Source organism: Paralichthys olivaceus, chromosome 9 (assembly GCF_024713975.1).
Source record: "Paralichthys olivaceus isolate ysfri-2021 chromosome 9, ASM2471397v2, whole genome shotgun sequence".
NCBI lineage: Eukaryota > Metazoa > Chordata > Actinopteri > Pleuronectiformes > Paralichthyidae > Paralichthys > Paralichthys olivaceus.
The window spans coordinates 14,667,006-14,693,432 of record NC_091101.1 but is presented as its reverse complement, the minus strand read 5'-3'; the positions used below and the strand labels follow the sequence as shown (position 1 = coordinate 14,693,432).

Genomic DNA, 26,427 nt, shown 5'->3' with positions numbered 1-26,427 from the left:
AATTAAATAAAAAGTAATATCTGTCTTGCTTTTCCCTGGTGTGCATGTACGTCAGCAGCACTCCTACACAGATATTTGCGTATGGATGCAAGAGTCTGAAACTCTGTCTACAGGTTTCTGTGCCAGGAGGGTAGATTAGGAGAGAGTAAATATTGCAGCAGGGCAGATACAAAAACATCTTATGCTGCTGGTGCACACGTTCATTCATGCAGGTTCATATGTTCCATACATGCACGCACATAGATTCATGAAATATTCAGGGACAAATCAAACGCTATTTTGGTCCATCCTCTTACAAATTGGCTTGTAAAATAACATAGTGTGCACATCTGACACTGAGACAACAGCAAATGACACAATCATCTTGTTTTTGTAAACACTGGAAGAAAACTCAGTATATGTTGTTCATCCCTGTGAAGTGTGATGATTGTATTTCTTTATTTTGATTTTGTTTTGTTTTTCATTTTATTTTATTATCTATAATCGACCCATGAGTCTGACATAAAGCTAAACTTAACATGTCTGACTACAACAGATTAATTCATGGAATTTAGGCAAACAAAAGGAAGAAACTTTGGATGCATATTTCTAAAATGTCCCAAGAGATGGAGCTAAAAATGATAAAAAGCTAAATCCAGTCTGTTTACTTCTTTCTGCAGTATGATGTTGAAACACAACATTAGCATTTTTGTTTTTAATCTTATATAGTAAATGGTTCTGGGTGTGCATGATGCTCCAGAATGATTCCAGTGCTTCTTCTAAGCTTTAATAGCTTTCCATTATTTGAATTGGGCAGAGTGTGCAGCCTTCAAGGCTCTATTATAGAGCAGCTAATGCTCTAAGCTGCCTGAGCATTGTTATGCTGACAAAATCAATTAAGTGACTAAATAGGTCATTTACAGCTCAGAACTGACAATTTGTGATGTGTGTATGTGTGAACTGCATTTTGTCTCTAGAGCTATATTGAGTAGATGTGGGGATAAGTCTTTTCATTTTTCTTTTTTTACTTTTTAAAGAGAAACTATATATATATATATATATATTTTGCATATCTAGATTGATGCATAGGTTGGTAGATAGCCAGATGGGCTGTTTGTTTAAGGAAGCATACTTGCTTGAATATGAGAATACATTTGCAGTGGAGTTTGCAGGGCACCTTCGGGCCTAGAGCCAAAACCATTTCATTATTCCAAACTTATCACCTTTGAGTCACTGTGAGTCAGGCCGCTAAGTTTGGCCCGTGGGTGAGTGGGTGGGAGTGTGGGACGTGGGGACGGACGGACGGATGGATGGAGGGAGGGGTGGAGGAGGAGGGACGTGCAGAAGTTGTGTCGGGAGAGCGCACCACGAGTCCAACCTCTCCACCGCGCTCCGGAGCGCAAAGGAAAATGCTGTAATCTCAAAGCCTCGCTGACGCCCGCAGCAGGTTATTGACAACAACGCCTTCACCGGAATCACATTTTCATCCACAGGAGGCGTCGTCAAGCTTCGATCAATCAATGAATTTCCCCGGGAAAGTAACAAGCGTGCTCCTGCTGGTGCTCCTCGCAGCGCAAGGTAAGACCCGGCGCGCCATGCATGGTGAGGTACCATAATACTGGTTACTTTCTGTACAGCCTACTCTCTCTTCGTTTAGTCCCTGCTTATCAAATCAGATTCTCCACCCCTGCTCAAGTTCCCTGTGCGATTCTGAGAGAAAGATCCTGGCAAACAATCTGACTTCATCCCCAGTCCAGAGAGAAACGCGCGATAAAAACGTAACTGTAGTTAGGATATTTTCATTTTTGGGGGAATGAACCTCAACTTTTTTCAAGTTGAACAGAATACCGGTGCTATTGCGTCTTGATACAGAATGAGCCATGGCACTTTACAGAGATATGATCTTTCATTCTGCGTCCAGGAGCGCGCAACTCTGAGCGAGACCCGAGCTACACACACGCGCGCGCGCACACACACACACACGCACTCATTGACACCTAATTCTAACCCTAACCCTAAAACCAGGTCTTAACCCTCAGTCTATTGAATTTTTGAGGACCAGCTAAAATTTCCCCACAACATCAAAATGTCCTCACAATGATGGTATTTAACCAAAATTGCCCCTCATGACCATGGGTCAACATGCACTAGCACACATAAAAAAGTTTGCACAGCTATGTCACTGCATTGACTTCCATTCATTGTGGACAGCCTAACCTTAACAAAGACCAATTTACACCTAATCCAAACCTTAATTTATCCACATCTGACCCCTAACTTGAACCAGGACCTCAGAATAAAAAAACAAACTTAATTAGAACCAGGTTGTGGTACCCATGACGTCAGTGTTTATACTGGAACAGTTATAAGTAATAGGTAAAAAAAATAAGTACACACACACCACCTGCATGCGATACAAAACATTATTTCTGTTTAGTCACTGTTGTGTTAAGTATATGTGTCAATAATCAGATCTGGATGCATAATTCAACCAGGATATTCTTACATGCACGAGGGGTTTCATTTTCTCAGGAGATGGGTGATCTGAGATCATGACATATCGCATTAGCCAACAACTCCACCCCCGGAGCGACTGCGAGGCAACCATGCATGTGCCAAATGATCCTACACATGGATGACATACCATTCTCCAGCATCAGCTCAATGGCTGTCAACGTCGATTTCATACCTGAGTCTCTTTCACATGTGCAGAACTGTGGGCTGCAGCTTCCCACAGCAGTCAGAGGTCATGGTTAGTACATGGTCCTGTTGTCCTGGAGCTGTAGGCTGTGTTGCTCAAGGGCAGATGGTTGCCAGTGGTCTTGGAAGGAAAAGTTAAAGCTGGCACTGTGTGATTTGTGTGTGTGAGTGATCCATTTCCTTATGTGTTTTCACAGCTTATTTTGTATTTTCTGATGTTTTAAGTTCATTTAAGGCCTAAGTTTGCTTTTAAACAGCAGTTTTTGAAGTGGGGTCTGGTTCCTAGGGGACCCACATCAGATGAAAGACTAGATAAATGATAAGGGAAAACTTTTTACGCTGTGTTTACATGTAACTTAACGGTTATTTTAATGCACTGTCTCATCTCAGTCACATCCACAGAGAGTACAGAGAGAGAGGCGTCATGGCAGACTGTGTTTACCCATGGGAGCAACCAGCCGCACACACATCTAACTGTGTAGGATAAAAAAGCTACTTGCTTTAAAGTAGTAAATATTTTTTGGCAGTGTCACTGCTGTTTTTGCACTTTGACACATGCCAGTCAAATACTGTGGGTTGTACTTTGATGTAAGTTTCTGCCTTTAAGTGCAGAGATCAGGCCGATATAATATTTTCATTTTATGCATTGTCTGGCTGCAGAACTTTTTCTCTCAAATAACAGTTTCAGATGCATGTAATGTGTCTGCTTGTTATTCTTCTGTTAGTAGTTATATAATATATGTAAACTCATTCACAGTTAAATATCCAACATTTAAACTTTTCAGAGTTAGCTCAACCTCTGCAAAGCTTGTTCGCTTTAGTGTGGGTTTGTATCAACAGATTGACTTTATTAGCGATCATTTCTATAACAAATAGCAAACTGAAAGACCAAGATGTACAGATGTACTATAAGCCTTTCAGCTTTGACTATTTTATCAGGTAGCCTTCACTTTATGTAACTAGTTGTTGCTTTGGCTACTCGGCTCTTTCTTTGCAAAACTAAAAAGCTGTTTTCACAGTCATTAAGGGAACATTACAGCTGTCAGATTCAAATCTTATCTCAATCTTAACTAAATGTGTTGTTTTAAGTCTCGTGTAACAGGCACATTTTTCTATCTGTTAAACCACACACGTAATATGTGGTCATGTTGAACACTCTGCTGCTTTCAGGACATTTTCCAGAATTTTTCCAGAAGGGCTCAATGTGAGAATACAAATGTCAGAGTCAGTTGCTCCGTACATTTCCCAAACCACTCCTGTCTGAGTGAGCCCATGTGACAATATAGCAGGGAAATGTCCGGAAAATTTACAGCGAGCGACAGCCTAGCATGTGATGGATACAAAACTGAAAAAATCTGAATTAATACAAATATCTCAGCATAAAAAATTGTCGCCATACACATAGAAGACGAAGATGTCAAATTGCACAAACAATGAAATTCAAGACCTTTTGGCCGACGCCTGTATCGAGAAAAGGTGATTTATACAGAATGTGCACATCATGTCCTGCCTCCTGAATGCTTCCCTTGCCTGAATGTTCTGCATAATATCCTGCTGCATCAGATGTGAAAGGCAAAGTCGTGAAAACGTCTGGACCCAAGTGTTTGGACAGTTCATGTTTGAAGACAGCTTTCTTCAGTTTATCCCAGATAAACAGACACTTTTCCTGGGAATTACCTATATGAGATACGGTGTGCTTTGTTCAGAGGCTGCAGGAGGTGTGACGAATTTGTCCATAGGCCGAATCTCTGCTCAGCTATGTGAAAATGTTGTGACCGCTTTAGTGCAACAGTGAGTTCGTCCCAGATGTGGTACTCGCAGTCTTTCCTGTGGGAGCGGCACTAAGTGTCTTTGTATTGTCACGCTCCAGTCGTCATGTGAGAGACACTGGCTTCACACATGCTGGGACCTGACGCAGACTCCCTCACTCGTCTGTTTCACTCTCTTCTGCTTTGTCACTTTGCCCTTGAACTGGGGAAATTTCAAAAGGAACAAGAAAATGGTGCTGTGAATGGATGGTAGTGTTGATACGCTCACAGATCTTCTTCATGTCAGAGGAAATCTACTGTCTCTTTTCGATTTAGTGGTGGTTAACCTAGAAAAATGAAAGGATTTCTATTCTCACATTCTGTTTTCCCCCACTCTGTCCTCCACCTCTCCTTCCTCCTTACCCCAATCCTTCACTGGCTGTGTAGGCTTTTTTCTGATTCTGAACACGGGGCTGTGTATGCAGATATATGGCTGAAAAACACACACTGACACACACACACTCCCAGGGGGGTCCGATTAGTGGGCTACAGAAGGTATTGTCTCCTGCCATCCAGGATCGAGTGATTTGTCCCTGTAACAGAGGAATTGCTGATTCGGCAGTCCGCATGGATTTGGGTGTTTTAGTCAAAATAGAAATGGTTGGAGAGGCTTGGAGGTACAGGAAGTGAGGGGGGGACGTTAGTTTGAGTAATGACACTCAAAATTTAGTCACAGCCTGTGGGGGAGATGATAGGTTCCTTCAAATGTGATATTAAAATGAGACCAAATGCATGAGGCATTTACTTGGAGAATCTTGCCTGATCTGATCTGCTTGTGTGCCAGGCCTGAATCTTGCATCCAAATAGGCTGCGGCTGTGTGTTTAAAGTGTAAAGAGGATAAATCGTTTCAACCAAAAAAGCTGAAAGTGTAAATTACTAGTACCATCACTACAGAAGAAAATAAACATACTTGTTTGAAAAAAAAATAAGTCATCACAACTGAATGTTTTGAGTCAATGGAGGTTTTGGTTTCACTAGCAAAGGCTAAATAACAAATCTTTATTTCTTTTTTTTTTCTTTCAGCATTTGAAATGGATTATATTAAGCCTTTAAGTTTGCTCATATGGAGTTGTCTGCTTCCACCATCAAGCATATTTGCTCCTCTGCCAGACTAAAATGCTCCTCTGAGCTCGGAACTGCAGAACAGCTCTCCGGTTTCTCTCTCAGAAGCAATATAGTTGCATTAAAGTCTGACAGGCAAAATGAGTGTGTGTGTGTGTGTGTGTGTGTGTGTGCTACTGTGTGTGTGTGTGCTACTGTGTGTGTGTGGCTTAGGGGCTCTGTGGTGTTGAGGATCCTCTTAACACGATTGTCATGTGATTATTGTAACCAAAAAGCCCCCCTCTTTCCCTAGTGCACATGTGTGTAACCACCACCCTATGGATTGGATTAAACCATCACCCTCCCCTCCTCTAGCCACCACCACCACACTCTTTCTTTCTCTTTTTCCACAGATATTTTCCCCCAGACAGCACCGCTGCCTGATTCCTCTGAGACATCCTGGTCTTCAGTGCTGGCAAAGAACTGAGTCACGCTTTAGCATGAAAGCAGTGATGGTGAGAAATAGAAAGCTAGAGATGGGGTTGAGCAAGACCCCTCACATGGTGGACAGGGATTTTTCTCCCATTTTGCTTTCCCCAACGCAGAGCATTTTCCTGCAGAGCATTTTCCTGCAGAGCATCACACTTCCTCTGTTGGCTTACCTTCCCATGCATTGTGCACCCTGCAACTCTTCCTCAGGTCAACCAGTTGCATGTACCCTGGCAATGTACATGATTTAAAAGAAAAGATGATTCATCAGACCAACACCTTTTTACATTACTCTATGATTCAGGAATGATTTGAGGGCTCATTGTAGGTGCTTGTGGTAGTTGTCATTCCATTCCATTCCAGTGAGCAACCTACTGGTCAGTGTGTTGTGACATCTTGCCATTATAGTATTGAAGTTTTCTGTACTATTTGTGCTATAGTAGCTCTTCTCTGGGATTTGACCAAGCAGGCCAACCTTGACTACCCAGTGCCCACATGCATTGATGAGCCTTGGCCACTCATGACCGTCACTGGGTGGTTCACTCCTTGGATCAGTATTGGTTTGTACAAATCACACTGCATACTAAACCCCATGAGGCCTGCTGTATTGTCTGACCCAATCATCTAGCCATCGTGATTTAGCCCTGATTTAAACATTGTCTTTATTGTTTTTTGCTTTTTAAAAGAAGATTCTTATATATTGTTATGTGGCCACACAGCCATGATGAAGACTGTTCATTTGTTCTTCATTTGATAAACAGGGCAAATAAGAGTTAACATAAGGTGAGTTTTATGCCGGACAACAAAATATTTTGTTCTTCTTTTGAGATGGGCACTGTGTCCAATAGATTCACAAACTCTTGCTGTATCTCAGCAGTAGAGATAACCCAGATCAGTCATAGCTTCCTCCAGCTGCTTGAATTAAATTGCTGAGTTGGACTGACTTGATAATTGCTCATATATTCAAATTTCAAATCTGTATATTCACTTCATGCAACTCATTTAAATAATTTTTACACAAGGCCAGACTCTGATATGATGAGTCAGCAACTCACTGTTACGATGAGGTAGAGTGGAAAGTTAATGTTGGCATTGACAAAGAAACTGGATTGAGTTGGGATGGATTTTTCTCATCTTAATGATACTAGAGTCAGTAGGTGAGTCAGTATTGGCACAGATGAAATATGACATTATTGTGGTGATGTGAAGTCTGTTAAAGGCTTTCCTTCATTGGGCAACTTGAACATAAAGTTGCATCATTAGTTCATCTATTTTGTATAAAAATGGGAATTTAATAACAATATCTCAACCTATGTCAATATCAATATCATAACCTTTGCTAAGTATCTGACCTCTAAACTATATTACATGTTTTCGGATGAAAGCATGGAGGCAAAGAACTATTGAATTTCATGCATCAGTGAAAAAAATCATATGCTGTTCAGAGCGAGTCAAATCAGAGGTCAATGGACATACATAGATAAATAGGAACGTGTGTGTTCACACAGGCGTACGGTCTAGATGTAGGCAAACCCTCGTACATGAAAACATTGTTAATACATGCACCGTATGCTTCATGGGAGAGTCGCAGCACGTGCAGTAATCACCGCGGATCCTCTCGTGCGTCACTCAGCATGTCATGGTCAGGCCATCAAAAACCCTGGAGAGCAAAGCCACACTATCAAGCTCTTCTCAGCTTGTTCTCCACTTCTCTCCTCCTATCTTTTCTCTCCACTCTCTCTTCGTATCTCTTCTGCATGCACTCACACTCACTGTCAGCAGTGTATTATTGGAGGGTAATTAGTTCCTTCAGAGTGTCCACCACTCGCTCCCAGGCTCATCCTGTTAAGCACATGCGTGATCAAAGAGCTTCTCACAGGCCGTGGGTCTTTCTGCAGCTTTAGGCTCCTGTAGCCACCAAGAGATAGACCCGCTGTTTGGCTTGCTAATGCTAAATCAATGTGGCTATTTGAGGGTGAAACACATGACTGCTTGGCTTGGCTTCGCCCCCGTCAGAACAGAGGCCTGTCACTTTGTTAGTGCATCATGAAAGAGCACACCTCTGCTTTGATGCAACACAACTGTCAAGCTGAATTCACATGCGTTTTTGTTCTCAAAGACACACTGCAAAGACAGCTTTGTCTTCAATGGTTAAACACTTTATAAAGTTTGAGCTACAGAAGCTGTTAAAAGACAAGACACCTTTTGTTGATGATATCTGTAGATTTGATCTGTGACTCCCCCAGGTATGGAAGTGGAGGTGTTAATTCTTACTTAAATATATCACTTTTTGGATGAATTGGCACCTGGTTATATTACAGAGCTACTCACTTGGTGTGCTCTAGTCTAAGCAGTTCATTAGTCAAGGCTGGTAACTAAAGCTGGTAACTAACGCTGGTAACTAAGGGTGATGGTGCTTTTGCCATCTGGGCTCCGAGGCTCTTATCTTCCTTGCCTGAGTAGATTAAACTTGCACTTTACCTGTTTTAAAATCATTGCTTAAAACATATTTGTATGGAAAAGTCTGTTTAATGCCTGATTTTTAAGTAATATCATTGGATGTTGTTTATTATAAATTTTTATATTGTATGTTATATTTCTTATTTTGTTTTACCTGTGTTGTTTTATTCCAATTCCCAATCCTTTATAACCTTGTTTAGATAAGTGCTATAGAAATATGCACTCGACAGCTGGATCATGTGAAATTACATGTGGTTTGGATTTTAACTCAGGAGTCTGTATCTGCTGTATGTATATTCTTAATGGAAGATTTATAAATCATTCTTAATCATAAATGTTTTATCGCTGCCTGTTACTTCCACATGCTCACTTTTAAATGCACTCTGTGACCCAAAGAAAGAAATTCTTACATTAAATACCAGGGAGAGAGGCATACAGAAAATTCACGTGCAGCATCAACTGAGGTGAAAGTACAAAGGTCATAATTAACTTCCATTAAATTAATGCAAGTTAAGATCTTCAATGGCAGAATAAAGGAGGGAATTAAGGGAGTGTCTGTGCCAACAGAGGAAGAAAAAAAACGTTGTTTTTTTTTGTTACATTGAACAAAAGGTCCAATTAATTGACTTGGTTTAATTGCCCTGGTTTCCCCTCACCCAATTAGCGACTTAAACAAGGTTCTGGCGGTGCAGCGACTCAGGGAGCAGCGAGCAGTTTTACAGCAGGTACCAAGAGCTGAAATTACACAAGTGTCTCTCAAGAGAGGCCTTTTCGTTAAGCTGTAAGACTCAGCTCGCCTCTGCCAATGACCTCAGAAAACTTCAGAAGAGTTTAGAAACCACAACAGTATAATGTCATTTTTACCCTTATAGAGAACTGGAGCTAGATGTGATGGGTTTTATTTTTCATCATTGAAAGTTGTTTCTAGTTTTGTCTTGTCAAGGTGAGACTATTACTTTCACTGGAATAAAATCAAATCCCCTTTTTGTTTCTAAATCAAGACCAATAAATGGGTTGCAATATACACAGAGTGGCTAATTATAGGTCCAGCATCCATGCACAATTTGTGATTCAGTAAAACATTATAGGAAAAAGAAAATCAGTGCAGCCTGGTCTCATTGGACTTAAATGGCTTCTGCTTCCGCTGGTCTGCAATGTGCATTGTGTGCTAAATCCTAACCTGATATTAAGTGAGACTAACTCTGAGTTTAGGGGAGTAAGTGTAATGAATGAGGATAAATTAAGTCCTTGCATGCTTGTAAATGTTGCTGCAGCATCCTGTTTTCACTATGACCTTTACACACAATGAAATATTGGAGTGTGTTTGTTGTTGCACCAGATGTTGTGATTATATAAGTGCTCAAAAGAGAATTTTTAGCTCAGTAAAATTTGTTTACCCCCAACTCCTGAGATTAAAATCGTTTTGAAATGTGTGTTGAAGTGTTAAATGTAAAATTATTGTTCGGCTATAACATTCATTTACATGCTCATGATTTAGATTGTTCACAGTTATTATTTTCTCAGCCTTGGTACGTCTCCCAATATGATAAATTGGACAGAATGTAGTACCATGTAATGATATCCACCTGTTGGGAGTGTACTCCCAACAGCAATAAAAAGAGGATCTGCAGTATGACCGTAGGAGCAAAGATAATGAAAAATAATACATGTACACTTTCAGTAGAGACGGTCCCAACTGAATGGCCACATATATTCTCATTTTCAAAGTCTATACATCTATAGAAAACAATTACTTCCCACTTGGCTGCATTCTTGCGCTCCAGATTAGCTCAGTATGGCTGGATTGGTTAGCAATGTTACCTCAGAAGACGAATGTTCCCAGTTTGAATCCCAGTCTGTGTGGAGTTTGCATGGTCTCCTCGTGTACTCCGAGTCCGACTCCCTCCTAAAGTTAAGTTAAAGGTAAATTAGAGACTCTAAATGTCAGAATGTGACTGGTCATTTTACTGTATATGTTATAAAGTATGTTGGCAACCTGTACCCTGCCTCCAGCTGTCAGCTGGGATTGGTTTCAGCTTCCAGTGGAATGGATTATGGATGGATGGATTTTCAGTTCATATTTTGATTAGTTGCTTAACCACTAATGTTTGCGATAAAAGATATGTAACCTACATTCCAGTTGTTCCTCCATCAGTGATCAGACATGACTTATTCAGAGATGATAGCGTGAGGATGAAGAGGATGAAGACAGGAAACATCAGTTTTTCATGCTTCTGGTTTGTAGTGAGTTAAACTGACGCTCGCGCAGAAGGAAAGTTTGCCATTGAAGGACCATGTTTTATTCAGTTGTTGTCAAGGAAACAAACCTTTTCAGTGTACATGGCTATTTGTGTGGATATGGGTTATTCACCATTTGCCCCTTTGGTAACTCAAATTCTCCTCCAGCTCTGAAATGGTTCACGCGGCTCACTAAGTGCAAGTCTGATTGTTCGGGACCGCGTTGAGTAAAGTGTGCGTCACTTCTTGACTTGAAAGCTACAGTACGGAGAAGGAGGATTTTTTTTTTTTTGTGGTTGTTTGCTGTGCTTGAACAAGTTCACGATTCAAGGGCATTCAGGAGGACTGACTGTCAGTGTATCTAATATATAATAAATATCTACTCTGTCTAACTCTGTTGGCCGGTGTTTAGTTGACCAGAAGAAAAAGTGTTACAGAGGAACTGGAGCCACCATTGAAGCCACTGGCACAGTATTTCTGAGGTTTTGCTGATGGTGTGACTGTGTGCCGTCCCAAGTGAGGCTACATTTTCTGCTTGGACAGGCGTGGGTCTATGTGCCATGCCAGGCCTCAGTGTTACCAGTTGCAGTTTTCCACGATATAAACTTCAATCAAGCCTCACAAAGGGCAAACACACTCGTGCAGACACACGCTCTGGGATACTTCATCTTTGACTTTAAGCACTTTGTCTTTGGAGATATGATAAAAGCTTTCAGGTGTTGCCTTCATTTTGTAAACATGCAGCTTTATACCCTCTCAGAACACTGATCTCTCGCAGCCATCATAGAGAAACAACATCGATTTAAAAGTTAAAGGGTTATTTCACCTAAATCAAACTAATTTCTCTCAAAACAAAACTATCTGCACATCTAAATGTTATTTCTTTTATTCTGGTGAAGCCATTTTTGTGTGTGTGTGTGTGTGTGTGTGTGTGTGTGTGTGTGTGTGTGTGTACTCATTTTTGTTGCCTCTCTTGGACCTTTTCCAATATCAACACTGACCTTGTCGTGACCAGTACACCTCATGGGGACCAAAGCCTGATTCTAAAGGGACAAAACATAATTTCTGAGAACTTGGTTAAGGTTAGGGTTAAGGTGTGAACTGTGGTTAGGTTAAGGTCAGGGTCAGGCATTCATTGGTTACAGTTATAGTTAGTTATAAAGTTCTGGTTTGGCTGTCCCAATAAAGATAGCTGCACAAACCTGTGTGTGTGTGTTTCTTTTGCAGCAACAATATCAAACATACATAGAACAAAATATCTAATGAACAAGTGCCACATTTTAACTCAAGTGACCCTTAATGCTGGATTTCTTAATGCCCACAATTTAACACGGGAAATGTAAAGTGACATTGTTTTATTTCTCTCTGAGCCTTTATTTCATTATATTTGCTCATTTTCCTCTTTCTCCATTTCCACCTCCTCTCTTTTTCATCAGGCTGCATTTCATCTAAAGGAGAGGACAGATTGTTTCGGAGGTTGTTCCGAAGGTACAACCAGTTCATCCGGCCGGTGGAGAATGTATCTGATCCAGTCACAGTGGAGTTTGAGGTGTCCATTTCTCAGCTGGTCAAAGTGGTGAGAGTCTGTTGTCTATAAACAAAGAAATAACACAGATATGGATCATTCATTCATCTACATTTCACTCTGATGACTAATTCGTCCTTTGTGTCATTACAGGATGAGGTGAATCAGATAATGGAAACCAATCTGTGGCTGAGACATGTGAGTTCAGGTTCATTTTACATGTATGTGGTGTCTGCCACATTATTTGTATGTGGAAACTTACCCTGGTTTTTCTTTCAGGTGTGGAATGACTACAAACTGAAATGGGCCCCTGTTGAATACGATGGAATTGAGTTCATACGAGTTCCTTCCAATAAAATTTGGAGGCCTGATATTGTTTTGTACAACAAGTGAGTTTCTATTCACTGATGAGAAGTAAAAAACAAAGATGCTGAAAGATTAAACAGTTTTATAGTGTTTTTCAGCAATATATCTGTTTTCTGTTCCTCAAATTCATTATCTGAAAAAATATAAATTAATTCCAATGTGTGACACTTAAAATAGACATCACCCATCAGAAGTACTTTATATAAATAAGTTGTTCATATCTCTATAAGATTGTTTATATTACAGATACTAATCAGATAGATGTGGCTGCAATACCTTGATGTTCTCAGCTACAGTATCTTTTTCACAAGTAATGCTTCCTTAATTCTTCTTTCTACATGCTAATGATATTTAGATTTTGCTCAGTATCTTCTGACATTTTCAGCTAAATGTTGTAACGGCCTTTAAGTAAAACGACCTTTGAAATCTCTTACAGTGCTGTGGGTGATTTCCTCGTGGAAGACAAAACCAAGGCTCTGCTGAAGTTTGATGGCACCATCACTTGGATTCCTCCAGCTATTTTTAAATCCTCGTGCCCCATGGACATCACCTACTTTCCCTTTGACTACCAGAACTGCTCAATGAAGTTCGGCTCCTGGACCTACGACAAGGCCAAGATCGACCTGGTGCTCATTGGCTCAAAGGTCAGTGGGTCCGTCTGATCCCTGGGGAGAAATCCTGACCATTAGTAGCTTTGAAAATTCAAAAATATTAGCAATATTTCCCTCTCAAGCCGTAAATGCATTTTTTAATGTGATCCTCGACTAAAAAATCACAATTTACAAACAAAACTTACGAGTGGTTTCATAAGCAGCAACTCTGAGACTTAAAAATAGCTTTTCCCATTTCTCTTCAGGTGAATCTGAAAGATTTCTGGGAAAGCGGAGAGTGGGAGATCATCGACGCACCAGGATACAAGCATGACATCAAGTATAACTGCTGTGAGGAGATCTACCCAGACATCACCTACTCCTTCTACATCCGCCGCCTGCCGCTCTTCTACACCATCAACCTCATCATCCCCTGCCTCCTCATCTCCTTCCTCACAGTGCTGGTCTTCTACCTCCCGTCTGACTGTGGCGAGAAGGTCACCCTCTGCATCTCCGTCCTCCTCTCCCTCACTGTGTTCCTGCTGGTCATCACCGAGACCATCCCTTCGACATCACTCGTCATCCCACTGATCGGCGAGTACCTCCTCTTCACCATGATTTTCGTCACACTCAGCATCGTCATCACCGTCTTTGTGCTGAACGTCCACTACCGCACCCCCATGACTCACACGATGCCAGAGTGGGTGAGGTCTGTGTTCCTTGGGGTGTTGCCCAGGGTGATGCTGATGAGGCGGCCTATCGACCAGGGCTGCTCCTCCCCTGCTAGTGTTACAGCAGGGACAGGAGGAGGAGGAGGACGAGGAGGGAGCACTGGAGGAAAAAAGAAAAGAAAGAACAGCATAGGAAGTAGCTCAGGAAGTATAATTGTTGGAGGTATAACTGGGGGTGTCGCCTGTCCACCTCTGGATGGTGGCACGGGTGGAGGAGGGACCTCCTCAGCAGGTGGCTCCATGAACTGCGTGGAGCACCGCGACATGAACCGGGATATCAGCAGGAGATGCCCATACAGAGGCAAGGAGGTACCGACACCTGTCCCTCCCCCAATGCCCCCTCCTCCTCCTCCTCCCCAGCCACCCCAAACCCAAGGGCCCCAGGAGTCAGAGCTGCCCAAGCTGCCCAGGCCCCTGAATGTCTCATCGCCTGTCAATGCTGTGGTTGCCTTCTCCGTGGTGTCACCAGAGATCAAGCAGGCCATCGAGAGTGTGAAGTACATCGCAGAGAACATGAGAACTCGCAACAAAGCCAAAGAGGTGCGTCAGCAAGCATTACGCTTTATTGTCTGTCTTTTCTGCTAAATTATTGTTTTCCTTTTATTTTGGAATGATAAAAGTTGATACCCCACATATCTATTAGCGGAAGCTTTGGCAATACTAAAAGTATGATCCCATCTGTGGTATGATAGAGAACCTCGTCCTTTTATGGTAATTATTATTCCTGCGATACACATTATTACCTCAGACAAGGAGGTCAAGGTTTTATCCCTGTCTGTTTGTTGGTTGGTTTGCAAGCAATATTAAGCAAATAACTACTGGACATATTACAATGGAACTTGGTGTTATGATGCATTATGGGTTAGGGTAGAACCCATTTAATTTTGAAGGATCTGGATCAGGGTGCGGATCCAGGTATTTTTTATCATATTCTTTAACACTGAGAGATGAGAGCATTTTCCATTCAAGGATCAGAAATCAGGCATGTTTAGTGTACTGATGAGTGTGTAAAATTGGGTGCAGCTTGATTGAATTCAAGGGAACTGCTGGACCTTGGTGGAGGTTTGTGCTCTTCTGGGTGCCATTCTAGTTCTAGTTTTCAACTTTTATAACTATGATGGATAAAATTATCAAAATCATAATAGTTAACCTTTACAGGGAACCTTCTGATTTTACATATCGGTCTGTTTAGTAGGAGGAGGATTACTACTGCTTATGTGAAGAAGCTGTATGAATGGCAGTGACAAATCTAATGGGTTGCTTGAAGTGACATCACCTGAGTCAGCTCGAAAGAATACGGGAATGAAAATAAAAAAACCAAGGGCTGTGCAGTTAAAAAGACGTGAGCTTAGCAGACCTCTGTAGCTCACTCTTTGACTCGAGGCTACAAATATCATATCACACCTGGGACGACCAAGTTGTTGGCAGTGGATTTGCATTTTGTGTAAAGCAGGCACCAGGTCTTTGACAAGGAAGAAGAATGTGAAGAATAAAACAGGTAATATCTCTGCCTCTACTGCATTGAGTATTATTATCATATAGCGTACTTTGCATACAGGCTCCTAAAGGGAGATACAAGCACAAGACTTGAAAGCTCGTGGCCAGGGAAAAACCAGAGAACCATCACATATACAGCATTATCTTGGTCCCAATTTTAACCATGAACCTAAGTCAAGTCATAACCCTATAATGAAATTGTTAACCTTGTTGGACCTTTTCCCTTTAGAATAGTATGAATAGATTGTGTCTGCACAATACACACATGCATACGCACAACATCAACAAAACTGTCCTGTGTGTGTTATCTCAGTGAATTTCTACCTAGCTCAGAAACCGTTTAGACGAAGCTATAAAGGGAGTGTAAAGCTGCTTGTTTGTTGCAGACGTGGGGCTTTGTCTGTGCCTCCTGTGTGCTCTGGATGGTCCTGATATGTTTGTTTCCTCAGCTCCATCTTTTCTAAGCAAAGCTGGGATCTTTTTTTTTAGGCATGTAGAATAGCCTCCTCTATAGGGGCACAATGGCATTATAGTCGGTGTAACCATGATCCCATTGTCCACACCTGACTGTGTTTATACGCACACACATGCTGTGCAGAGTCTAACAATAGCCAGATGCATGGAGGTTTCAGATCTTTTTCAACACAAATGCACACGACTCAGTTGTGCCATTAACAGATATTTCACAGTTACCAAAAGTAGAGAGATCAGTGTTATTAATATATGTGTCCTAGATATTTGGTTTTCACTATCTAAATGCTCTTCTTTTCCTGTCCCCAGGTGGAGGACGACTGGAAGTATGTTGCCATGGTCATCGACAGGATCTTCCTATGGGTTTTTGTCACAGTGTGTGTGCTGGGAACTCTGGGACTCTTCCTCCAGCCGCTCATCAGCTTCTTCAATTGAGACACTTGTCTTTCTCTGTCTCTTTCTCTCTCTTTTTGTCTACTTCTGTCTAACACACTTGAATTAGTAAGGGAATTATCTCTCCCGCAGTTCTTTCACATCAAACAATATGGGCTGTCTTCTTTCCCCATTTCTGGCGTTTTGTCTCACCCCCCTGACTGCATCTCTCCCGCCATCAATTCTAGCCGTCAGATGTCTGTTTCCTCACATGACTTATCCGCATTTCCTCGTCCCTCCCCTTTCTTGCCCCATCAATGTGCATGTAATGCTGTTATCCAGTCTTCTCCTCTCATTACAGTTTTTTCCCCTGAAATTATTTCTCACATCTGCTCTCTTTCTCTGTTTTTCTCTTTTCCTTTGAGCCACTGCCGGCAGCTTTTCTCCTCACAGTCGTCCTTTGTTGCTCACTGTGCTCACACCTCTCTGATTTTACACTTTTTTATGATTTTTATCATATCTCTCATTTAATCAGTCTCACTAAAATCTCCTTTTAAAGAGTGACTTGGTTAAAATACTGACAATCAATTAAAAGAGACAAATAAAACTGTCACACACAATAAACACAATATTCAGTTCAAATGCAATCCTACATCAATGAGAAAAATCCAGCCATCACAGGTACAACTTTGTAAAAGGGGAACATTTAGTAGGAAAAACAATGACTGATGATAATAGTTCTGGGAGTATTCTGACCCAGGGGACCAACATTTGTAGAATGTTGTGAGGGCAGGCCAACTTGATTTGATCCGCCCAAGTAGAGATTTTTTCATAAAGCTAACAAATGCAAAAGTGTGTGGAAATACAGTTATGGCCACAGTTATGGCAGCTGAACAGTGGTGTAAGAGGTTTTCACAGTCAGCCATACAAATGAAATACAATATTATACAGTACTCAACGTCTTTGGTACTGTTCAGGTGTATTTATTTTAAAGAACATATCACCGTAAAAAATTGCAATAATCAAGTTTTTTCTTGTGTGGAGGGAGAAACAGGATTACTCCTGAAAGGAGAGACTTAATTTGATTTTTAGTTCATGAACTAAATTTTCATGATGTATGACATATCATGTATTTGAGAAATTAAAAATGATAAATTAGATTATATACTGAGAAAAGCAGTGGTCCTAGTATCAAACCCTGGGGCATACCTTTTGATATAGAGAGGGAGGAAGAGGAATAAGCCAATAATAACTGTATCATAAGCCGAGGATAAATTAATCAAAACTTCACAATATCAGTTTTTCAGTAGAGTGCCTCAATAAAGTCATTGCCATTCTAGTTATTGTGGTGTCTTAATGATGTCGTGACCATTTGTGTCTGAAATATTTATTTATTATTCACTATGAAACATTTCTTCTTTCACTATAATTCGACCCCTGGTTAATGATAACTGAACAAGTTTGTTTTACTGATAATCTTCACCCATCCATTTTTATTGTACTGTCTATACTAGGTTTGACATTTCCAGGCAATGTGTGTGAATATAATTACTGTAAAACAACATCAAATCACTAAAAAGAAAGACCATTAACACACCTCATCATATTAAATCCAATGAGGAGAATACATCTTGAGAAATGTGAACCAGTACGTCCCTGGTGGTTTCCAAATTAAAGAGAACTGTGACTAGTATTTTATAGGTGATGTCTATAGGTACAATTCAGTCTAAAGGTAATTTAATGGCTGCCACATCTTTCCTTGGACTGGTTTTCATGTTGTCAAATACTTTCAATCATTTCTTTGTCTGTTTGCCTGTACATACTTTAAAAAAATATAAGTTATGCATGACTTCTGAGAAGGACACTGTACACCCATAATTATGATGATGTGTTTTCCACATGTGCTCACACTAAGTATTATAATGCACTGCACAAAAATTCACCATATCACTACAAACCTACAATGTATAGAAACTCTTTAAATTGCACAATTTAGATTAAACTTGTAAAAAGACTTAAAAGTGTCTCAAGTCATTTCTTATAATAAAGACATTCCTGGACTTAAACTCTTTGAATTCTGAACTCTTAAGAATTGACTTGATCTTCCTTTGTGAGGGTTTAATTATAAAGACATAAAGGTAAGGTGAAACAGAATGTGACTGTATTCATCTGTCTGTGCGGCCATATGCCCTGGGAGAACCAGCCCCTGGAGAACACATGATTATGCATCCAGCAGACCTAGAGGGACTAACCTTGTTTAGTGTAGCGTTGTCTGTGTTGTAAATTGATGGAAAGGACAGGAGCATGAATGTTTTTGGAGGCGGCCTCCATTAATTCTAAAAATCCCAAATCCGTCAATTGTGTACATACATGTAAGTGGAGCCCCTACACAAATTAAACACCACAGTTTCCATATATTGTATATGGGGGCCATGTCAGGTAATAAGTATTTTTTTTTTACATTGATTTGTGTAATTCTAAGTAAATATTAGAAATGCATATTCCACTTTGTTACACATATAATCTGTATAATGGCATTGATACACGAGAGAATGTTTCCTGTGAGGTATCAAGGTTTAATTTTCCTATTGATACATATTATAGATAACTACTTGCCTGTTGGGGTACATATGTTTCCATGTTGCAATCATTCCTATCTGGATGTTTTTGATTGGGACAAGACTAATGTCACACGGTTCTAAAGCTGTTCAGTCAGTTGCTGTAGAATAAAAAAAGAGGTGAATGATAAAGGTGGAGGTTTAAATGATGCAGGAGAAGGAATGTGAAGAGGAGTGAAAGAGGATGGGTGGAAATTATTTAAAACCACAAAGCGTAGTGGGTCATCAGCTTGGGTCAGTGGGGTATGGTCATTGAAGAAAGATATGTTATAGGCAAGAAGAAAGATACGTTTTGAAATCACTGCAAGAGAAATGCATTTCGTTTTCAAACCTCATTCACCTTTTTCACTTGTCTTGTAGCTCTATTCTAAAATAAAAAGATAATGCATTATTTTTCTTTATCATTCTACTCTCAATGTCCCATGATGAAAGAGTGAAAAAAGAACTTTAGAGATATTGAATTTAATATAAAAGGAAAGACCGAAAAATCAATAAATAAGTATTCAGACTATTTCTTATGAAACTGAAGATTTCACTCAGATGTCTTAGATTTCACTTGATCTACTTTCAGGTGTTTCTACACCTTGACTGGTGGTAAATTCAATAGATTGAAAGACAAACTTGTCTTTATATTATATTACAGCTGACGGTGAATATCAGAGCTCTGCAGAGGTCAGATACTGAGTGGACTGTGTTAAGGTATGAGGATTAGGAGAATTTTTACTGCTAATATATTATCAGATATTAAGTATAATTTTCTTCTATACTTAGATTTTTCACTTGTGAAAGTCTTGATTTTAGTGAGTAACACAAGAGCCAATGATGTGTCAGTGACAGATGGAGGATCCTGCTGTCTGTGTTATTATGACGTAACATTTGACAACTGCATGTGTCAATATCCTCCCAAGTTCTGTCATAGTGTACGGTCTGAAATTATTTTTAATATTTTTTTGATAATATTTAAACCATACAGAAACCACACACATACAGTTAATAATAGTGTGTATGTATGTTTCTTTTATGATGTTACCAGTGCAACTTGCAATGTTTCTCCACTGGGAAATAATAAATGAATTAAAGATTCACACACATGCTTCATCTTTCATCAACTTCTGCAGCTGAATCTCACAACCTCAAGACTATGCTCCTATCATGGGCAGGTGGTGTTTGGAATATCTCTTTGTGTTTGTAGCTGCTGGTCCCCTAAAAAGAAACAGTCTAATAAGCATACCACCTACTGAAACAACAGTCTGACAACAGTCTGGAATCATCTATTACAGGACGGCGATGAAACACAGTCACACACTACTATATGTTGGCTGAAGTAAAACCCCCAGTGGCACAAACAGCATCTCGAGAGCAAAAAAGCAGAGCAAAGCATTTTTTCTTTGAAGCTTTTCGCTTTTTCTGACATATCCCTCTTTTCCTTCATCAAAGGTCACGGGTGAGTCTGGATGTGGCCGTCAACTGACACACACACACACACACACACACACACACACACACACACACACACACACACACACACACACACACACACACACACACATTGAAAGTTTAGGGTGGTGACAGAACAAAATGCAGCCCTTTCGTCCCCGAGTCAGATTGGAGTCTGACACTGGCTTTGAAGTGGCCCACCCTGTGGCTCCCAGCAACTCAATCGCTCACACTTAATCCCTCACTTGTGTGCACTGAACAAACGTGTGCATAAGTGTGTGTATGTGTGTGTTTGTGTGTTCAAGAAGGCAAGGGAGAGATTACACATGTCACCTGAGCAACTGAGAGAGAGAAACGGAGAGAGTGAGCGAGCTATAGGGAGAGAGTGTGTGTTCATTTATGTAGGCTATATATGTGCCCTCTTTGGCATGGAGCTCACTACATGGGGATTATGGGATAGACGGAGTCTAGTTATAAATATGGAGATGCAGCAGCGGCAGCCATACAAAAGCTACATATAATATCCCATCAGTCTCGGTCTGCTGCCTGACAGGGTCACGTCAGCACCTGGCTGTAACAGAATGAAGAGATCATCCTGAGAACCAGCCACTCCAGAATTACTGGAACACTATGTCACAATTGTACAAAATGGTAATCCTTCAGTTTTTTGAATTCCCTTCAAACTTTTAACAGGGAAAAAAGCCTGACAACTCTTCTTTCTTTTCAAATCTGCGTCCTGCTAAAGTTCCCAAAGTACAAGGAGGTCTCTCTTCAGAATTTTAGGATGCCGATTCTATAATATTTTGAGATGGACGCATTGGGTATGCTGCTTCTCGAAAGCTGCAGCCACTTAAATCTGAATTTGTGATGGTGTTGGATATTTCAAAGCAGTGGATCTTTCTTGAGTGATTGGACCTCAAGTGCTCGGTGGCCGTCGGAGTGGAGCGCAGCAAAGCTCTTGGTGCTAAATTGAGGGATAATACATTATTAAGCCATGAGCCACATGGATGAATATTTTACATGATTCCTCACAGTTGACACTGACTGCATCCAGCTCCTGGGCTGCAGGATGACGTCATGGCGTGTGTGTCTGCAGGATCTAATTTCATGCTTTTTTTGGTGGTTCTGTGATCAAAGTTCTGAAAAATAAATGACATAATTCTGTTGCTACACTTGGTTATCTTTTAAACAATCTCTTGTGGATCTCGCTTCACTCTATCTCTAGTCTCTATCTTAACCACTCAGATTTTGAGGGATCTAAGAAGCAATGAGGGGCTATCTGCAGGGGATGACCAGGGCGTACAGTTGGAACGGCTGGGGCGGCGTTTAGGGTGAGATGGGGCAAATGCAAGAGGGTGGATGGTGAATTAGGGTAGTCTCATGTGTCATCATGAGCAGGACGGTATGTGCCTGCGGCCAGTCAACTGTGGATAAGTAAAGGAGACTCTCCTTTAAATAATTCATTCCAGTGGGAGCCTTCTGTACACACACACACACACACATGCAAGCACACACCCACAGTCTGCTCATGCACATAAATTGCTGTTTCCTAAAGTAGAAAAGTAAACACACACACATGCACACAAAGAGCAGGTTTCTAATTTTACTCTGATGAATATTTATAGATGAATGAAGAAACATTGTCATAGGACACATAAGAAAGAGCATTTTGGAGGAACAATGAAACATTCTTGTTGCCCTTTTTAGGGAGAAAAAACACACTTCAGGAACAATATGCATTTCTCTGCTCTCCTGCATGTTTTTGTCTTTCTCACTTGAGGGAATAAGAACATTATTGCTGTCTTAGTGTGACCTGTCCTGTCTGAACACAATATGGTGGGTGGTTGTGTGCACATTTTTTTTCTTTTCATTAAATCTGTTGATTAAAAAAAGAAGAGAATGATGCTTTGCTGCATGAGATGTATTCTCAAAGTGTTGTTGTTCTTAGTATATGGAAGATTGCGCTCATATGTCTACAGTGAGACAAGCGTCCTAACCTGTGCAGAGCTGCTGCACTGTATTTCTGTATTATGTTAAAATTTGTTTGCCTTAGTTCTTAATCATTGTTTAATCATGTTAAGCTTTTTGTTCTGAAAAGTGCTGCAAAAATAGTATATCTATTTTTTATTATAACATACAGTGTTATTACTGGGCTCCACAAACTCGATTAATGAAATAAATCAGTGATTCTGAACCTATGGATTAATAGGCTCCTACGAGCCCAGATGTATGGAACAGATGTGTTTTGATTCATTGGCCCAATGACAGTCTAATTGGGTGGGTAGAGAGACATTATTTGCTAAGAGCTGAGGAGATTACATCTACATACAACCAGACAGCCAGGACCAACAAACAAGTGTTGGGATAAATGAGAACAAATGAAAGATATTGTTTTTTAAATGAATATTGTGATGAGTGGAGTTCTTGAATAAAATGTGGCTTATGTCCTCTGTGCCTGCACATCCTCATCACTCAACCATGAAACGTATAAAATCTGACGTGATGCAAAGAGCAACATAAACATTCATTTACAAAATCAAGTCATAACCTCAACACTGAACAATAAAAAACTAGATTAGCTTGCATCCTTGTTTCCTTTATTTTTTTTAAACAAAAATCTCACTGAGCCATTTACAGTATATATTCAAAGTTTATTGCTGTTTCCATAATATGGTTTTAATCTTATTTTAGAGCATGACAGCATTTGGACAGGCACAGCCCCTGAGGGCTTACACTTCATGATGCACAGGGAGCTCTACAGACAGCAGATGGACCTTTCAGCACCTCCAACTTGAACTCTAACAATTTACTGGATAAAAAGGACGAAGGGAAGTTCAGTCTACTGAACAACACGAAACTCTTGAGTTCTACTGTAGGGTTGAGGCTGGAACTGTTTCTGTTTCATTTGCTGTTGATACAGATACCATGTTGTAATATTGTGTCATCCAGCTTTTTATTTGGCCTTAACACAGTGAGGATGTATGAAATCTGATGCCACAGCAGCTGCTGTATATGCATGTGACATGCTGTATATGTGGGTGCGTGACAGTAGGTGCCTCATTATCTGTCCATCTTGTCCAGAGGCTCTTGAAGGTTACACAACATTTCTGTAATTCTAGATGAGACATGGAGAGTGATTTCTCCTGGGTCAGCATCCACTGTGAGCTCCTCATGGGCATTGACACACACAGACACACGCACACGGACATACATAGCATGTCCAAACGGATAAAGCAATAGATTTACTTCCATGCATATTGGTACACGGACTCAGATGGGCAGTCACAAGTGCTCATCGCTCAAACACGGACTCACACATGCACACACATCTGGAAACTCACATACATGCTCAAATGTAGATGAGACACATGGAAATAAATAGAGCACTGCTTACTCACGTCTGATGACAGCATCTTTGGTGTTCTAGTATTCCCACACACACACACACACACACACACACACACACACTGGGAGTTCATCATATTTTTAAATCATTTTTTAAATCACTTTATATAAATGTGAATAGGGAATGAGGGGAAATGGATGGTGTGATAAATAAGATCTCATGAACCGTGCCTCCCAAATGGTTCATTCAAAGTACAGCCACAGGGCACAATTAAATGATATGAATCATCATTGAGAGCTGTCAAGGCTCTTGATTGCTGCCTGAAATACTAACATGTTGAATTAGATAAAGTATTTGGGAGAAGTTAAACCAATCAAGAAAATCAAGTTGACATTTGATTTTAATTCTAGGAAGAATATTCAACTCAGAGCAGTTTTCAATGGTTCCTCATATTCTCATAAGGCTGCTCTACCAGGTTTTAAGAAGATGATATAATTCTAAAGATGATTAATGTAATAATTATAATACATAATCTGCACTCAAAATTATGATCTGCAACCATCAGCTGTTTTATTTTGTTTTTACAGTTGGTAACGTGTAGGTGGTTCACACACACACACACACACACACACATACAAATTCAATACAAACCAGAACACACACCTGCGTTATCTGAAGGAGACGGTCCTGAGACTGTGCAGACTTGAGTTTAAAAGAATCAGGGGCATTTTCTTCTTATCGCATCAGTCAGATAAAAACAAAAGGAAAAGTTGTGCTGTTATCTGGATGAAGTGTAATGTTACAGGCGTGTGTGTGTGTCTACTGAGTGAGAACCTTTTCCAGTCCAATCAGTGACAGCTCCTTTTCCTGTCCCTTCCTTTCCCTTTCAAATTTCCTCTCTTTATCACAAGTCTTGTCCAAATTTCCAACAACATATTTTACTCTAATCTGGTTTAGAATCTTTTACATCTCTTTTGATCTGCAGTTTTAGATTATTAAAATATCAAATAAGCAAACTCTTGCATCGAGTGGGGATCTTTTTTTCATCACATCATTTAAAAGTTTGCCTGATTTTGAAAAAAAACTAATTTGGGAACCATTGATATTCCAGAGTTTACAAGGTTATTATGCTTTCGTCTAAAGTGCTGGTAGTAGCGATAGTGAGACCATTGACTGATTTCTCCTTTGAAGCTTGTTCGAGGTTAGATTTTTTCCCTTCAATCCCCCCTCCTGCCTTTATCGCTACTTTAAAAAAAACCTCAGCAAACAGATTAAGATTAAACCCGTAGGCCGTGGGAGACAAGGCTGTTTTCTTCTTTTATTAAATATTTCTGCACCAAAAAAATCTAATCAAATTATGCAGATTTTAATTATGAGCTCAACAACAGCTGAGAAAACAAAAACAACACCAAACAGGCGAGAACACTAGCACACACACACACGCCTTAACATTTGGTAAACATACACACACACACACACACAGAAAATATATAATTCCTTCACTTTCTTTTCTTTCACTTCTTCCCTCTCTCTCTCACACACACACAGCCTGCATTGACTAACACTGAGCACACACACACACACACACACACACTGCAGCTGCCCACAGTCGTCTAGGAAGGGACCGGCAGGTTTCCAGCCTGCGAGAATTCATGTTTCCGAATGATCAGAGGCGAGGAGGATGGGACGATCTCAGAGGCAGCAGCTGCCCACCCCACGGCTCCAAGTGGAGCAGAAAATCAGGATAATTTCATTGTGATAATCAGCCTCCCGTTATCCCTGTCACTTCAAACCATGGAGGAGAAGGGGAGAGAGAGGAAGAGAGAGGAGAGGGTGCCAGAGAGAGGGAGAGAGAGGAGAGGGTGCCAGGGAGAGAGAGTGTATGACAGAGAGAAAGAAGGAAGGAAGAGAAAGAAGAGAAAATGGGAGCTTCATGTCTGGTTAACTACAGAATATATTGTATGCATGTGTGTGTGTGTGTGTGTGTGTGTGCGTGCTGGTGTGTGTGTGTGTGTGTGTGTGTGTGTGTGTGCGTGCTGGTGTCTGTGTGTTTGTGCTTATCTGACTATACTTGTGAGGACACACATCTTTTCCCTCTATACAGTCATTTCACCTAAATTACAGAGTCAATAACTGAAGCTGTAGTTTTGAAGATGGTCATTGCAGATAAGTGTTTGCTGGGCTCAGTTGTAAACTGCAGTTTAAAAACTCCACAGCAGCGTATCTGTCTTTTATTCTTTATGCTCTCATAGAATCCACAGACCTTGCTGCCAATAGTTTTTACTGGAACTGAAAGTTGACATTATTCAGTTTTGAACTCATCACAGTGAAGTCTGTGGACCATCAGAGTTACACAGACTTCTCCTGCACATTTCCTTTGTGCACCGTGGATAAAGTTGAATTCTCCTGCATTGTGATCTGCCTGCACAGCCTTCAGAGGCTGATCCTTTCAAAACCAACTCTGAGCTGTTGTGACCATATAGTAGATTATTGGCTTACTTTGTATACTTCCTACTTTAAGATCTTAAAATTCAACTGATAATACTAATACAATTGGTACTGGTAAAATGGTACTGACTGATATAAGATTGTTTGAAATTTAAGGCTATTGGGGGAACTTATTTTGTATTTATTACTTTTCTAGCTGCTCATATCAGTGTTTAATACTCTCAGATGTCAATAGCCTAAATGTGATTCTAGTCATACTAGACCTGTTAAATGAAAACTTTGTCTCAAATTAAATGAATAAACTATGAAA

General features: G+C 40.4%; 1 protein-coding gene across 1 annotated transcript; it reads left to right on the top strand.

The window, feature by feature from the left end:
- Nucleotides 1–1,310: 1,310 nt before the first annotated feature.
- LOC109624020 (neuronal acetylcholine receptor subunit alpha-3-like) lies at nucleotides 1,311–19,277 on the top strand. The gene is made up of 7 exons (XM_020078520.2): nucleotides 1,311–1,557; nucleotides 12,153–12,292; nucleotides 12,395–12,439; nucleotides 12,521–12,630; nucleotides 13,044–13,251; nucleotides 13,464–14,468; nucleotides 16,206–19,277. Exons 1-7 carry the CDS (start codon nucleotides 1,500–1,502, stop codon nucleotides 16,329–16,331), a joined length of 1,692 nt encoding a protein of 563 aa, XP_019934079.1. The 5' UTR covers nucleotides 1,311–1,499; the 3' UTR covers nucleotides 16,332–19,277.
- The last annotated feature ends 7,150 nt before the right edge of the window (nucleotides 19,278–26,427 follow it).

Bases quoted from the DNA above. Each gene is read 5' to 3' on its own strand.
- LOC109624020 (XM_020078520.2), top strand. From the start codon at position 1,500: ATGAATTTCCCCGGGAAAGTAACAAGCGTGCTCCTGCTGGTGCTCCTC. The intron at 1,558-12,152 runs GTAAGACCCGGC...CTTTTTCATCAG, and splicing joins GGTGCTCCTCGCAGCGCAAG to GCTGCATTTCATCTAAAGGA. The intron at 12,440-12,520 runs GTGAGTTCAGGT...TTTTTCTTTCAG, and splicing joins CCAATCTGTGGCTGAGACAT to GTGTGGAATGACTACAAACT.